Here is a 16,391-nt window from a genome sequence, read left to right as displayed (position 1 = left end):
ACTTGCTGATCACAGAAAGACCCTTTTTACTGAAAACAAAGCTTTCATAACGTGGAAAAGAGCAAGAACTGAAATATAGGTATCGCAGACTCTCAAGGAATAGCTCAAGCTAAGTATTGTTCCTTTTGTTGGTGTGTTGTTGTTCTGCAGCACTATAAAAAAAAGCCTTTTGTGGACATCAGTCACAAGGCACTCTACGATTTACGTGGTGTTTCTCAAAAAATATGGCTGAGGGAACCTATGAGAACATCGCTGAGTAGAAGGGAATGCACTTCTCTATTTTAATGGCCTTCCTTAACAGTATAGGTCTCTTCGATTTGGCTGCACTGTCTGTACTAGTTCCATCAGGTTTCATGGCGGTGCCGCGAGCTTGCAGCATCGGTTCAAATGCAGCTTGCCACTGGCTGCTTCCAAAACAAATAGTTGAATGTAGGCCTCACCACCAAATAACAGCCAGCTGCGTGCTATTGACATCACCGGTTGCCAAAACCTCGAACCATGTGAAGAATTTTCAAGCATCAAAGCTAAATAAGTGTTGCCATAAACCAGCCCCACGAAAATGTCGTTTTAGTACTAAAAAAAAAAGTCGTTGCATGTTATATGCACAGATGATTTACGATAATGCGCTGAAATATGCTGCTCATGGGACTCGACTTGACCGTTTAGGTTTGCAATTCTGACCGCATGAAGTTACCCCTCTCCTCCTTTCAAGAACGAACAGTCATCATTTTTTTTTATACGGTCAAGTCTTCTCCAACCTTACACATAGAGGCCGCCATATTGCTGCACTACAGCTGCACTTCCAATTCCAAGGGTGCAGGCCGCCCAAGAACTAGTGCTGCACTAGGCTGGCACTCTTGCAAAACAAAGATGAAAGCGCTGCACTCCTTGAACTGGTGCAGAAAGTGCAGCCAAATTGAAGAGACCTCATACCTTGCTTATATGATAGTATAAGCATCTTCAGATGTGTTAAATTTTAACCTAGTTCTGTAATTCTGCGGTTAATTGTAGTTTACTGTTTTCTTGATAAATTGTAGTCCTATTGCTTTCCAATCGAAGTAGAAAATGTTTTTCTGAGACAAATGTTAAATAGCAGACTTAGTTCATGCTTTAGTGGCAGTCAAAGCAAAGGTGGTGCTTAATATGGATGTGCAGCAAAGGTCTTTACAGTGATAGTAGTGTGTGTAAAGGGAATATGCTGATGTCAGAAATGACTTTTGATTTCAGATTTTGTGACTAGTGTTTTGGCCAGTCTGTCCCGGGAACTGACAGCTGAAGACTTGGTGTCACTGTTGGGTGGTAACCAACCTGGGAGACTCGACAGACTGCAGGGTGCACTGCAGTTGGCAGTGATGCAGCACCTGACCCCAGGATCATTGGGCGACTTGCCTTGTTTGGTGGTTCCAGCTAGGGATGCGCTGCTTGCAAGATGGGCTGCCCCGCTTATCCAGGACATGCGGGTGGGTGTGGTTGGTTTCTTGTACCTCCTAGCTTTATTTGGTTTGGTTTACGGGGTTTAATGTCCCAAAGGGACTCAGGCTATGAGCAACACCGTAATCATCATTGTCATAATAAGCCTGACAACGCCCACTGCAGGACAAAAGCCTCTCCCATATCTCTCCAAACCCTGTCCTGTGCCAGCTGCAGCCACGGTATCCCCGCAAGCTTCTTAACTTTCTACTGCCCCTGATGCACTTCCCTTCCATTGGGATCCAGTCTGTTACCCTCAAGGACCATTGGTTATCTTGCCTTTGCATTACATGCCCTGCCCGAGCCCATTTCTTCCTCTTGACTTCTAGGACATCGTTAACCCGTGTTTGATCCCTCATCTACTCTGCCCTCTTCCTGTCTCTTAACGTCGCAGCTATCAATTTTCTTTCCATAGCTCGCTTTGCTGTCCTTGTTGAACCCTTTTCGTTAGCCTCCACATGTCTGCCCCATAGGTAAGTACCGGTAAGATGCAGCTGTTATATACTTTTCTCTCGAGGGATATTGGTACACTGCCATTCATGATCTGAGAGAACCTGCCAAATGCGCTCCACCCCATTCTTATTCTTCTAGTTATTTCAATCTCTTGATCCAGATCTGCGGTCACTGCCTGCCCTAAGTAGACGTATTTCCTTGCTGCTTGCAGCACCTCGCTACGAATTGTAATCTGCTGTTCCCTTCCGGGACTGTTGGACGTTACTTTGGTTTTCTGTACATTAATTTTTAGACTCACCGGTCAGCTCTGCCTGCCTAACTCATTGGTCATGCTTTGCAGCACATCTCCTGAGTGACTTAGCAAGGCAATGTCATCAGTGAATCGCAGATTACTTGGGTATTCTCCATTAACTCTTATCCCCAACAGTTCCCAATTCAGGCCTCAGAATACCTCCTGTAAACAGGCGGTGAATAGCATGGGCAAGATCGTGTCTCTCTGCCTGACACCCTTCCTTATTGGAATTTTATTGCTGACTTTATGGAGGATTATGGTAGCTGTGCAGTCATTATAACTATCTTCTTGTTTTCACATAAGACTCTTTTACACCCTGATTCCGCATTGCCTGCATGACTGCTGAAGTGTCCACTGAGTCAAATGCCTTCTCGTAATCTGTAAAGGCTATGTATATGGGTTGATTATACTCTACGCATTTCTCTGTCAACTGCTTGATACTGTGAATATGATTTATTGTCAAGTGCCCTTTATGAAAGCCTGCCTGATCATTTGGTTGATTGAAGTCTAAGGTTGTCCTGACTCTGCTAGTGATTACCTTAGTAAATACCTTATAGGCAACGGATAGTAAGCTGATCGGTCTGTAATTTTTCACGTCCTTGATGTCTCCTTTCTTATGAGTTAAGATGATGTTAGCGTTCTTCCAAGCTTGTGGTATGTTTGAGGTCATAAGGCGATGCGTGTACAAGGTGGCAAGTTTTTCTAGCACAATCTCTGCTGCATCCTTCAACAGATCTGCTGTTACCTGATCCTCACCAGCTGCTTTCCTCTTTTGCATTGCTCCTAAAGCTTTCTTTACTTCCTCTTTCGTTACCAGCAAGTCCCTTTGCTGTGCACTCCTGTCTTTCCCATTAACGTTCGTATTACAGTGGCTACTGTATAGATTTGCGTAGAACTCTTCGGCTACTTTAACCATCTTATACATATTGCTAATGACATCGCCCTCTTTGTCTATGAATACATCTGGTTTTTGCCTATGCCTAGTTTCCTTTTGCTGGTCATGCTAGTCATTTATGTGCTTGTTTCCTTTGCTTCCATTAAGAAGCACATTCTGACTAAGTAAAGCTTGACACCCTATTCTTAATTATTTTTTTTATTATGTAGCTGTAAGTGGTGATATTGGCGAACTGTCTGCATGGGTTGTTCCTGTTTCAAATACATGGTGGAGCGCAAAGAAAACACAAACATGTGCAACAAGTAGCACTTGGAAACAGGGAGGATTAATGAAAAAGTGTACTACTAAGTAAGACCGCTAAAAATGCAAGGATTTTCCATACAGCTGCAGGGAAGAAGTGCCCAAAATACAGAATTTTTGGTTGCAACGTGGAACATCACTGACATAGCTGGGGGTAGCGGATAGTCGGATGAGGTTTTGAAGTTTGCATGGAGTTTGCCGGGGACAAGGTTAACTGGAGCTCAGTGGGGGCAGGGGTGGTAGTGGCCTTAGTCCTGCAGTGGAGGTGGTTAGACTGGGAATGATGGTGATGGAAGAGGTATGGAAGAACGCTTGCTGCGACAAAATTTTTTTTACAAAAGAATTGCTTGTGTCGGGGAGCAGGGTGTCAAATCTATACCACAGCGACTATGTTTGTCACTGAGCTACTCAGCACTAGGAACGAATGCATATGCATGTATGTATTCATTACCTCTTCATTATGCACTGTGGCATCAATGTTGTTGGGAAATTGCAGCTGTTTGTGAGATGGTGCGAGAAACTTCAAGAAACATTCTTTTAACAAACATTTTGTAGGGCACGTACAAATTGTCATTGCTGTTGCTCTCTCATCTACTTGAACTGTTATATAAATTACTTAGAGCAAGAAGCGTGGCTACTTGATGGAATGATGCCCCATTGGTAGTTACGTAATGAAGTGCCCAGGGTTATCTAGTGATGTCTCAAACTGTGCTAAAAACGGAAAACTTGGCTCAGTCGTTTCATAAATGGCGGCACTGCATCCTTGCAGTTGCAGCAAAATCCACCCCTGCTTTGTGGATGATTATGAACTGCTGAAGATTTGTGCATCGTGCTGAGAACTCTGGAGAGTTATTTAACTTGCTCATTCTCGACCATCAGCAGGGAGGCATGAAGCGGGGATTAAGCATGAATCAGCACTTTGCCATGGAAAACGTAGTGTCTTAAATATCAATATCTTAGGCATCGCAACAGATGGACAGAGCTGGTGGGTTTCTTAACCAGCAAATCGCAAAGCAAATGCGGATGTCCATGGCTTCTGTAGGGCAGCATTACTTTGCCTTTTCGGAAGCTAAATAAGCAGGAGGCCAAAAGTGCAAAGCAGCAGATGCATAAAAAACATGTCTTGGTGAAGAAATTGAGAGTTTGAAAAGAGAAAAAAAAAAATAACTAGGAAGTGGCTTTTGCCAAGGTAAATGCTTTGGCAGACGCTCATGCCGAGAAAGCAGATGCTACTAATGATCTGACATTGGTAATAAAGCCCAACAACCTTAGGAAGGCTGCTGAAGAAAAAGCATAGTACATTGTCTGTGTCAGTGTTGAGCTTGAAAGGTAAATAAATGCCTTGAGTTGTCACAAAAGCTGAGACTAGAAAGCAACTTAGCTCATGTGTTGTGTTTTTTGTCTAGGGTGAAGATTCTTCTGCAATAATATTCACAGCTGTGATGTGTTGAAAAGGTTGCTTTGATGGGTCACTCTCTTCATTAGCTCTTGAAAAATATTAGCAAGTCCTTGAATAAAGTTTTAGCAAATCCTTGAATTTCGGAGCTCAAGATCAGCATGAGCCCTGTGACCAGTTTGCCATGTCTTCTGGCCAGCACATAAAAGCCTTCATGCCCAAGAACTGGGCCTATCTTCCCAAGTAAACTAGTTTTAACGTGCCATTTCCACTGAATGGCCATCACTATCTGCTTTCGCAGCTGCATGAGCCATAGGCACATGATTGTGTCAGGATCCATGCGGGCCCTTGAAAACCTTTTAATGTGAAAAAGTTGTTGTCAAGGGCCTTAAGAGTCCTGGAATTTCTGTGGGTTCTTGAAAACCCTTGAATTTCTAGTGTATTAAAGAGTGTATCGTTTTTTCACAATGATAGGTGTAACGTTAAGAGACGGGAAGAGAGCAGGAGTGGGTCAGGAAGCAAATGAGAGTTTATGATATCTAAGCTGATTTAGAGGAGAAAAAATGGGCATGGACAGGGCATATAATTCAAAGAGAAGATAACCAATGGGCCTTCAGGGCAATGGAATGGATTTCAAGAGAAGGCAAGCATAGCAGGGTGCAGCAGGGAGTCAGGTGGGTGGATGAGATTAAGAAGTTTGCTGCGATAAGGTGTCCACAGCTGGCACAGGGCAGGGTTAATTAGAGGTACTATATCGGATAGGCCTTTGTCGTGCATTTGGCATAGTTTTCCGTCATTTTCATTATTGTTGCTGCTGATATCCTCTGAGCTACTCAGCTGATATCCAAATTGATCATAGTGAGTATAGCTCCTCTCTCTGAGTATACTCTGTTGCATAGCACATGGTGTACTAAAGACTGGATGTCCCCTGTTTTCTTTTTTAATAGGCCAAAGGCAATCTGAAGCCTAATGTTGATGTGGAAGCTACCATCAATGGATTTTTGAGTGAGAGACTGCATACTGTCCTGCTTCACATTCTTGGCCCAAGTAAGGTTTAATTTTTTGTTGCCGAGTATGTGGCAAAACAATCAACCATCATTGTACCAGTTGGCTTAATAATAATGGGACCGCCATTCTCTATGCAGTGCCACCCTCTTAAAGGAGTATAAACGACAAATTTTGGTTGCATGTTTTTTTCTTTGTTGTCATGCGTAAGAAATTGGTATACATGAACCACCAAGTAGTACTAGTCTTTGATAGCTAAATATTTTGATTAAATTTAATTGTTTCAACAACTGTACCATGGTTGTGACATCAAAGTTTAGTGTTGGTTATGTGAGGCATGTAAAAATTCCGATATAATTGCTCATTCTTCATTCATTGTTATTCCAGCTATTGAGTTAGGCTGGCTTAATCATTATAGCGAATTAAAATGACGAAGTATCGGTTATATTTCAGTTATTTCGTGCCTCACATGACCTGTACTAAACTTTAATGTCACAGCCATCGTTCGGCTGCTGAACCGTAGCAGCATGAGGCAGTGACTTAATTTATAAATTATTGACCAGTTCTGTTGCTGGTGCTACATGGTGATCTATGTTTGCTAATGTCTCGTGCATCATTAAAAAGAAAACACGCAACCAAACTGCTGGCTAAGCCTTTTTGCGTTGCCATTTGACATGGTTGGAATTGGAGATATAAGGTCCCACCTCCTTGCTGTGCTCTTTGCTATTTTCCTTTGCTGTTGTTCATCCCTATCATATTGAACATCCTTTGCTGCTGCTCAAGAATGAAAATTGCTTAGGCGTCTGTAGAAGCCAGTCACTATGACGGCATGTAGGAAGACGTGCTGTTGTGGTGCACTGACGGCAAAGGACTGTCAACAGTACAACAAGCAGCAGATGTGAATGTTGCTTCATGCTTCTGCACAAACTGTTTTTTTTTTTTCATTTTTGCAAACATGAAAGCGTGGTGTGAGTTGAAAGTGTGTTAGAATTGGTTAATTACGGTAATCAATTGGGACCTTTACATGGCTGTTATTGAGCTTTTTTTTTTTTTGCACTCTTCTCTTTTTCTCACTTCATTATTGATTTCTCATCAAGTTCAAGTTCATGATGCACCGTCATTTGTTTGAAGCACTGTGTGCATGTGTAAAAGACGAGAAAAAAGTTGCCCTCCTCTCATGGCAAAGAAATGATAGTAATAGCCATACTGTCCCATCCTCTGCCTTGGTAGAAGTGCAGCCATAAAGCTATAATGCTTTTTAATTTGTAGATTTGGGCACTAATTTGGAAACTGCATGCTGCCTGTTATTCGCATGTTTGTCCACAGTAGCATATCAGGTTACAGGTTGAAGCAGTGTTTGGCTTAAGGTTCATGAGTGCACTGAAGCTACTTAGGAAATTTTTTCATGAGATTCTTGTATTGAGCAGCTGGCCATTCACATCAAGCACTGTAAAAAAGAAGCTGTACTTTTCTTTTTCAGGGAAAGAAAATTTTGGCCAGGAGTTGTTCTCACTTATTCAAGTGGCAGTGAGTGACCTGGTTGCCCTGGCAATTTGTTGTTTTGAGGATGGCACGCAGTCGCTGAATACAATCTTTCGTGCCAGAGTGGATCCCATTATTACGGGGCTGAGCAATAATCTGAGCTGCAAGACCCAAGTCTTCTTCTGTGGCTGGATTGGGGCTTTCTGTCAGAAGGTCTTTCAAGGCTTGGCGTCTTCACAGTCTGCCACCGCTGCCATTGCTGCAAAGTACCTGGTGCAGCATAACACCCCATCAGGGGCCTCTTCTGGCAGTCCCTCCGATCAGAATAGCACCACTCCGCCAAGCATGGAAGTTGATATGGAAGTCACGGTAAGCATATTCCAACCCCCTCTCAGTTCTGAAGAAAGAAAAGTCTGATTTTTCATTTCATGAATATTGGTCATAGTGCTGAGGTTTTCCACCTGCGATTGGTCAGTTCTAAACTCCAGTCCCTGCTCGGTGCCGCTTGTGAGGATATCTCTGAAGCAACTCTTTACAATGGATTTCCTTTGGTATGAACTCTGTCAAGATGAACAAATCTGGGAATGTTATTCAGCTTCCCATAGGCAGCTAAACAAAACTGTTTGACTCTAACTACTGAACTCATGCTTATATGTTTAAGTGAAGTCTTGCACTGCCTCACAGACTAGCATTTCATGGCACGTCGAGACCAGACAGTTCATGTCGCTGCTCCACTATGTAATGAAAGACAATGCAAGGTAGCAGCAATGTAAGAAAAATGTTGAGATTTTGAAGAATACTCCTCTTGAGACTGCTTGATAAGTGTTTCTCTCCAAACTCTTTTTCATTTACGCCTGCTTCATTTCTGATGTGCCAGTGTGTCACATACAGTTGTGCCTCTTTAATATGGACAGTTTGATCCTCGAGCGAAATTGTCTATAAAGCGAGTCAATCGCAATAACAAATCACAAAGAAAAATATTCAGGAGAAAAAGCTGTGTTTAGGGTATGCTTCTGTGCATAGTAATGGTTTGTAAGTTGAAATTACACTATTTTGGGAGCTCCAAGTAGGTTCAAAACATCGGTCATATATGACCGATGGCCTATGGTGCAGTAAGGAAAAAGCTACTAATATATCTGGTGAAGCGTGCATTGTAAGCTGAACTTTGGCTAGTGCGTGGTGCAGTTTCACATGGTCGGGATGGGTTCCGAAGAGTTGCCTTATGCGTGCTGTGTGCATTTGGCCGTTCAAGTTATTGCAGACTGTGAGGGGAAAAGGCCCCCAGCAGGTTCGAGCGTCCTCCGAGGTGGGGCCCTGGAGGATCCAGAAAAATCGTCCCAGACCGAGCACGTCCGTAGATGTAACAAAAATGGTTCTACTTAATACGGAAGAGCAGTCACTGATGGGTATGGAGCTGTGCGGCCGAGGGTTGAACAGTGGCTCCGGTGTGAGATTCCGCTGCCCGTCGCCAGAAAGGCGCCGGGACCAAGTACCTCTGCAGGGCTGTTCTCCCTGCGGCCGGAAGTCGGGCGCGGAGCACCAGCACCATGCAGTGGCCCTGACGACGCACCAGAGAGGAGACGGCCGCCCAGGTCTGGACACCCGGGCACGGCCAGGAAGGCACCCTTTCTCAGCAGGGGGTCCAAGCCACGGGACGGCAGGCACGATCCGACAGCAAGGTCGGCAGGATCTCCGGGCAGGCAGCACCTGCCTGTGCCCGGCACGGCGCCCGCTCTCCGCGGCAGCGAGAGGCAGGCAGGAGAAAGGAGACAACAGGCTCCTGGTTGCCCTGAACTGGGCGAGGACAGCTTCCCCAGGCCTGGTCACCCGGGTTCAAGAAGCCGTTCAGCCGTGACCTCGCCTGCTCCGTTGCCCAAGCTCGTCTCCTCGCGCCGCTTGCGCCACGCCCCGCGTCTCTCTTCTTTTTCCTCTCCTTCCGTCTCTTTCCTAAGAGAGCGTCAGGCCGCCGCTAGTGCTGAAGGGCGCTGGTGGCGCATCACACAGACAGACCACCTGTTCTTTGATGCGAGTTGCTTAGCATAGGCTTGATACTCGTGGTTTTGTTCGTGTGTGTGCATTTGAAGTAATTGGTTTTAACATTTTTCTATTTTCTCACCTATGAATAACATTTTTCTCTGGATACCAAGCCTACCCAACTCCTCCTTCCCTGCACTGGACACTCCTACCTCACTCTCCTGCTTGGTGACTTCAGCTGTCCCCATCCATACTGGGGTTATGATCGTTACACACCACTCAGCTGGAAGCTCACATCATTCACTAACAATCGGCACTTCTCCCTTTTAAATGGCCCCGGTACTCCTGCGCGACTCGGAGCCGCCCGAGATGCAGACACAACCCCAGACCTTACCTGGATAAAAGGACCACTCCGGGCTGCGTCCGCATCCACGCAGAGCCCATTGAGAAGTGACCGCTATATCCTTGAAATACATCTGGCACCAGGGAAGTGACTTCGTCAACCTAAAGCTACATGCGCTCAGACTAGGATCACTGGCTGGCCCCATATTATAGTCTTATACAACTCAAGAACGAAGCGACTTTTCCCTGTTAAAGAGCCCCCTTCCAGCCAATGGCGTCTGCCGATTCTCATGACCCTGCTAGTGCGGCAGTGCAGGGAGGGGACTATCCCCTTTCATCTCATTCCCCCCTCTCTCTCTCTCTCCGCATGCAGCTGCCGACAGCGGCTGACAATAAGATCTTGCATGAGGCTGCCGAGGCGATGTTGCTTCAAATGCTTTTGCCCGTACTACTCAGATTAACTACGTTAAAGCCCTACCATTTGTTGTTTTGCTTTTTCCTATTATTTTTAGCCGCTTTTGAGCATGAACTGTTGTAGTGCCGCGTGGTATGACGTTCCAAAAGCGAAAGCAGCGAAGATGCGCTGACTGCAATGATCACGGCGCGTTGTGTCAGCTGCAATTGCTTGTTGCGATCGTAGACGTACCTTTCATGTCATTTCGAGCTTTACGGTCGTGAAACTTTCTGTCAAATTTTGTAACCCGGCACAAGCTAACAGATAGTTGGCATAACGAGTTCCTAATGTCAAGGTCAACTGCCACAACACCTTTGTTGCATGGAGGTCTCAAATACATGCACTTAAGTGAGGGTGGCATTGGTGAATTGGGAAACTTTGTAATACAGTCGACGACCGATTTTTCGGACTCTCTAGGGACCGCGAAAACAACCGAAAAATCGGGCAGTCCGGAAAATCAAATTTCACCAAAAAAATCACGAACTTATTACCACTATGCCGGAGAAAGCGGCCAATTGTATTGCACACATTCTAAAGCTCCTCATGACTATATTTCGCCGCGCGAAATACCGTATAAACGCGTGTAAGGGCCGCACTTTTTTTTTTCCAGATTCGAGGGCCAATTTTCGGGGTGCGGCCCATACACACGATATGCGAAAAAAAATTTTTTTTTAAAGTAAAAACACACCAACCAGGGAATGAGCGACATTTATTCTACGTTCAATCGTAACTCGCGAAGTATTTAGACTCCTGAGCTGGTGCTGCGCTCTGGTGCACGCTCATGCCAAAAGAAGCCGCGCAGCATGTCCGCTGTCAACGCGTAGCCGTTGTTCCGCAATTCCATCACATAGAGGAGCAGCTCTTCTTCCAGTTCAGGAAACTCGCACGGCTTGACTTGGAAAGCGCGCTTTTTGCAGCTTGTGTTTCTCTTTTGGTTGCACCATCATCGGACGCACTTCTCGGCCACGTCGAATTTCCCGCCCGCCGCACGCTTACCGACCGCGTTCGAGAGCTAACTCCCAGCCGTGTAGCTTAAGGTGCTTGCCCATCGCGCTAAAACTGTGAAGCTCGGCGGCAGCACGCGAAAGCCACTATCACGGCGAACGCGCTAACACGCATGCTAACACGCCACGAAAGGCTGGAGCTGGCGATACTGATGCCGATGTGAACAGCGGAAAATCGCGACCGAGAAAAATGTTGATAATGATCACGGCGCCATCCATAGACAGCACTTGGAAGCTCCGGTGCGCGCGCGTGGCCTCCGCGAACGACGCAGCGCCGGAGCAGATCGCGGCCGCGATAAGATCCGGCGGCGCGCCCGAAGCGCGCTTCGATCGCGGAGGCGACGGCGTGCGCATAGCCTCCGCGGTCGTATTCGCGTTCCGTGTTCGGGACTAAAGACTCGGCACAGATGAGTTCCGTGAACTCGGACTACGGTTCAAGTTCGTGCGGCGGAAGACATTCAAGGACAGTACGAATTCGAAAACACGCGAGCGCAATGTGCCGACTCGCGCAGAATTTCAGCGTCGCAAGAGGCTCCCTTTAAGCTTGAATTTCGTTTTGTTTGATCAAGTTTTCGATATCTCCTGCAGTCTGAATTAATGAGGTTCCACTGTACACATTATATGGCGGCTTGGGTGCTGGCGGCGAGTGCGAAAGAGGTCCGAAAAATCGAGTGGTCAGTTGTGGTGCGTCCGAAATTTCAAGCGCTCTTACACATTGGCTCTATGGGCCATGTCGCGGTGCCGCGAAAAAGTCCGAATAATCAAGCATGTCCGAAAAATCAGGCGTCCGAATTTTCGGTCGTCTACTGAGGAATTCGCTGTATAGTGGTTCGTTACATCCAGGTTTAACTGCTGTATCGAAAGGGCTAAGCAACCATGGCCATTAGGAGGAGCAGGTGCAAGTATTAAGTCTTGCAAATTAAGTGTTTATTTTTTTTTTTTTGTCAGCCTAGAATGCAGTGTAATGATTTTAATGTATTCCTTTGAGGATTGAGCCATTTTACACTGAATCCTTCGTTGCAATGCAACTCTATATGGACAGAAGCAACCTTTATGTGCATTTGAAGACATGCCGTATTTACTTGAATCTAACACACCCTCGATTGTCATGTGCACCTGGTTTTTACAGTCAGAAAAAAGTGCAATGCCTTCACTTGTAATGCACACCAGATTGTAATGCTTTGATAAAGCAATGAATCTTCTCACTTGGATCAATCAACCTTTATTATAGCCGCTTTAATGTCACAGCCTCGCTTGCCTTTCGTCATCTGGCCGGCAAAATTGTCACCCCTTATCATCACTGTCAAAAGCCTCCTTGTCGCTCTCAACGACCAAATGCATTTCATCCTCGTTGCCATCCATGGCATTTGAAATACTGCACCTTTTGAAGGACTTGTTGACCTAGGCAGACGTGATTGTGTACAATGCATCCTTCACCCATCCGCTAAGTCCTGCAATGAGGCACACTTCTGCCTGATGCTCGACGTTTTTGGAAACCTGCCCTTCGGTCCATTGAAACCCTCGACTCGGTGGCAAAAATCCTGTTTCTTTGCTTTTGCCAATCACACACACAAGTTTCAGGAACACCAAACACACGTGAGGCGGCCTGATTGCCACTTGCCTGCGCACACGAGATCAGCTTTAACCTGGCATCATAATCAACTCAGTGCACCTTCACAACCGAAGCTTCCGTGTTCGCTCTAGTCCAGGTCGGAGCCTTGATGACGGGACACTTCAGACGCTTGCAAGGCCTATCAGTATCCATGACTTAAAAGGCAGTATGGCGATATCGAACCGCCGTTTTGGGATGCCGGTAACAATAGGGTGTTGTTAGCAGTTTTATTTTTATACTTGATTCTAACGTACATGTCGCATCTAAATGATTTTTTTCCGTAAAAATGGTGCGCATTCTAAATGAGTAAATTAGGTCCTTCGACTTCAAGAGGCTGACTCTAGTAGTTTTGTGCAAGTGCGTGTCATGTCTGGTTGAAAGGTGCAGCTGGTCATAAATTTTTTAGTGGGATAAATGACACTATTCTTTGCAGGATCAAAGTTGTGCTGTGCGTGGTGCCCATGGCCTGAACAATGGGGCAGCTGCAAACATAGCCCCAGAGAGTCGGCCAACACCACCCCCATTGGATGAAGAGCCACTCCCTGTGATCTTGGGCTCAGAGTCCTGGCATGCCTCTGTCCCATCAGTAAGGGCAAATTTACCCCATCTGGAAACTTTTTTGCACAAAGTACAAATTGGTGGAAAGGGGGTGTGCATTGTGACGCACTAGTGCACACTTGTTCATTAATATGGTGTTCAGACTTAAGTTTCTTTTGTGTATCTCATAGCATGGCCTGCAGTCTGGACAAACTGCTGGCTTTGAGAGTTCTTAGAGGCTAGATTTTGAGATATCCAAAATTTGTCACAAAAACCTTTCGTGGCAAGTAGTGACAAGCGCACGGTAGGTATCAAAGTTCATTGGGCGACGTGAAGAATTCAGCTTAGCCAGTGCACTCGAACCTCATTATAGCGAACAGGTAAAAAATTGTAAATGCAGTCACCGACTGATTTTTTGATCTTGGCAGGACTTGCAAAATGGTCCGAATAACCTAACAGTCCAAAAAACCCGTGCAGTAAAAAAAAAAAAAATCACTTCGCCGCAGAAAACTGCCTGTAAAAATCGCGAGCATTGCCATTTCCCATATTCTGTTTGCAAGCGATATGAGAATGTATTTGAGTCAGTCATGCTGTCATCATGTCCATGCTACCCACTTCAACAGTACCAGACTGTGACGCGGCCGCAGGTCATGCCACAAATGTGCCACTGTGCATGCGCCGTGTGAAGCATTAACTGTCAATTTCCTTTGCCAACAAAGGATGCGAAGACTGAGAGGGGGGGAACCAATGGAAAGAAGGCAGCGGAAGCAATCACCTTCACCTGCACTCCTGCCCCCGTCCCCCATCTGCCCGCACCACGAGCGGCATTGTCTAAGCCGGGGTGGATGCTTGAGCTGGCCCATTTTGAACATGATCGCATGCCCTGGCTCATGCGCTCTCTTTGTAGGCCACCTAATGGCAACAAAGAACTTATCATTAACTCGAGTGGCAACAATGAGGAATAATAGCCATGCCTATCCAAGCCAGCTCGTCTGATTGACTCTGTTTAAATCCAAGATGGCGCCTTTAACGACAGCCAAGAGCTGTTTGACAGTGAAAGTGATGCCTGCATGGATCCATATAGGTCAAATAAACGAACTTGCGGTCAGAAAAAAACGGTCCTCACACTATTGGTGACTCCTATTTTAGTCTGAAAAATCAAACTTTTGGACTCCATATCCGGAATATCGGTTGTGAATACGTGCACGTTTCTATGAGGTGCATTGACGGTTCCTCAATAAAATCCAAAATATCGTGCAAGCCCAAATTATTGCAGTCCGAAAAATTGTTCGGCTACCTTAGTTCAATGTGGCCAGAATTTTTAGCATAAAATTTTGTCAAAAATGCACACCCGAGCAGCGAAATTTAGTCGGTGAAGGAGCAGCAACTTAGGCAAACCTTGCCAGAGAGCAGGGAGATACCTGTTCAGAAGTTTCAGCACAATAAATGGGCTTGCTGTGATTCCGGGGGCCACGAAAAATTGCCAAGCAGCATTTAGGTTGGCTTCCCCGCACAGCACCGTTGGCATGCAACGGCAGCAGCTGAAATGCCTGCTAAAGTGGCCTCCACACACCACACACCTGTGTCACGGGGAAAATAGCACACCAGAATTTGAGCTATCGCTATTTACACCACCTCTGTGGCAGCAAACTTGAGTTAATGGAGCTTGAGTTGGACATCCGCACCGCAGGTTGGTTACTGCAGGGACTCTGTCTATGGGTGGGAGAGGTACGAATGATTGCTCACCGCCTGGTTACCAGCCCTTCACGCCACTGTACAGTTTATCACGGATATATCGAGCTCGAAGGGGATCATAAAATAGCTTGATATATTGATAATTCGATATATAAAACATACCTAGCAACAAATAAGTTTATCTGTAAACCAGAAGCGCAAATACAGTGCACCCACATTAGTAGCATGCTTCCTGCAGTGACATGCTGCCCACTGGCATACTAGCAGCACACAGCTCGCTGTTTTGCGCTAGGCCTAGCTCAATTCGCATTGAAGCCTCAGCAGACGGTGCTTTGGTAGAAACCACCGCTGATCATAAGAGGTTTAATTCTGTTACTGGTGCACTATAAATGCAGCAATTATTGCAATTAAATTTTGCCCTAGGCCTAGCTCACTTCGTATTGAAGCCTCAGCAGACTGCTTTGGTAGAAACCACCGCTGATCATAAGAGGCTTAATTCTGTTACTGGTACTCTATAAATGCAAAAATATTACAATTAAAAATGAGGTACAGTTGAGCTCTCCGTTGCCTTCAGCAGCGAAGCAAGCCACGCGAGGGCCACTGCAAGCCTTCGGTCAACTAGGCTGGCTCCACCGCATGGTAACCAGTGCACCAAATGCTGGCTTCCCAGCACAACAGTAGTGTTGCTTTGAAAATAAGCACATCAGACTGACGGCCATCCTATGCTCACCTCACACTCAAGTCGTCACGTGGTTTTACGGTGCTTTCACTGCCAGCATGTGCCCAAGGCCACGCAGCCGACCAGGCTTCGTGCACGAAGAGCGATAGCAGGAGCACCATGTGAGGAGAAGCACCACTCAGGGGTGTGGCGCACAGTTCGATATATTGTATGGTGTGCTGAACTGGAGAGTTAGATAAATGGGAATTGTGCTGCAATACTTTTGCGTTTTATTTTCAAGGGCATATTCGGACAGTTCGATATAAGCAATAATTCTATATATCTGTGTTCGACTGTACCTTCTGTGGTGCTGGTAGCTTGCGTGGAATGAGGGCACAAATGCTTGCCGCACCACCACCAGCCTCTTGTCAAGCGCGGCGAAGCCTGCTGCTTGTAATCGTAGCAGGCACTGCTTGGCACTGGGGAGTTCGATATATCCTTTTTATGTCCTTCCTAGTTCAATACCTTGTTAAAAATATTTTGGAAGGCTTCAGTATAGCCAATAATTCGTTATATCCATGTTCAGTATATCGGGACTCGAATGTTCATTTGAGATTTGCAAGTTCAAGTTAACGACGGTTTACTGTATCCAGCCATTCTAGCTACTAGCATACAGAGGCCTGATACCCCTCTCTCTTTGTCTGAAGGACAAACACTGTGTTGTATCGTCCATGCTGCATCCTGTCCTTTGCATTGTAGCTATGGGGAACATAAATGCTTGAATTAAAATAGTGGACAGTGCAGCGAGATATGGAAAGGAAA

General features: G+C 45.8%; 1 protein-coding gene across 7 annotated transcripts in view; it reads left to right on the top strand.

Annotated features, from left to right (window-relative positions):
- LOC149353074 (large proline-rich protein BAG6) overlaps positions 1–16,391 on the top strand; it is a 79,498-nt gene that overhangs the window by 56,119 nt on the left and 6,988 nt on the right. For 6 of the 7 annotated variants that reach the window (XM_089582280.1, XM_089582282.1, XM_089582286.1 and 3 more), the window contains 4 exons: positions 1,228–1,460; positions 5,754–5,853; positions 7,292–7,662; positions 13,113–13,265. In XM_089582280.1, coding sequence (XP_089438406.1) covers positions 1,228–1,460; positions 5,754–5,853; positions 7,292–7,662; positions 13,113–13,265 — 857 coding nt within the window. The other variant, XM_089582285.1, reaches the window with a different exon arrangement.

This window comes from Amblyomma mixtum, chromosome 3 (assembly GCF_055824585.1).
Source record: "Amblyomma mixtum isolate Tamu chromosome 3, ASM5582458v1, whole genome shotgun sequence".
Taxonomy (NCBI): Eukaryota; Metazoa; Arthropoda; class Arachnida; order Ixodida; family Ixodidae; genus Amblyomma; species Amblyomma mixtum.
Note: the sequence above shows the minus strand (reverse complement) of the source record. Positions and strands in the feature narration are given on the sequence as shown.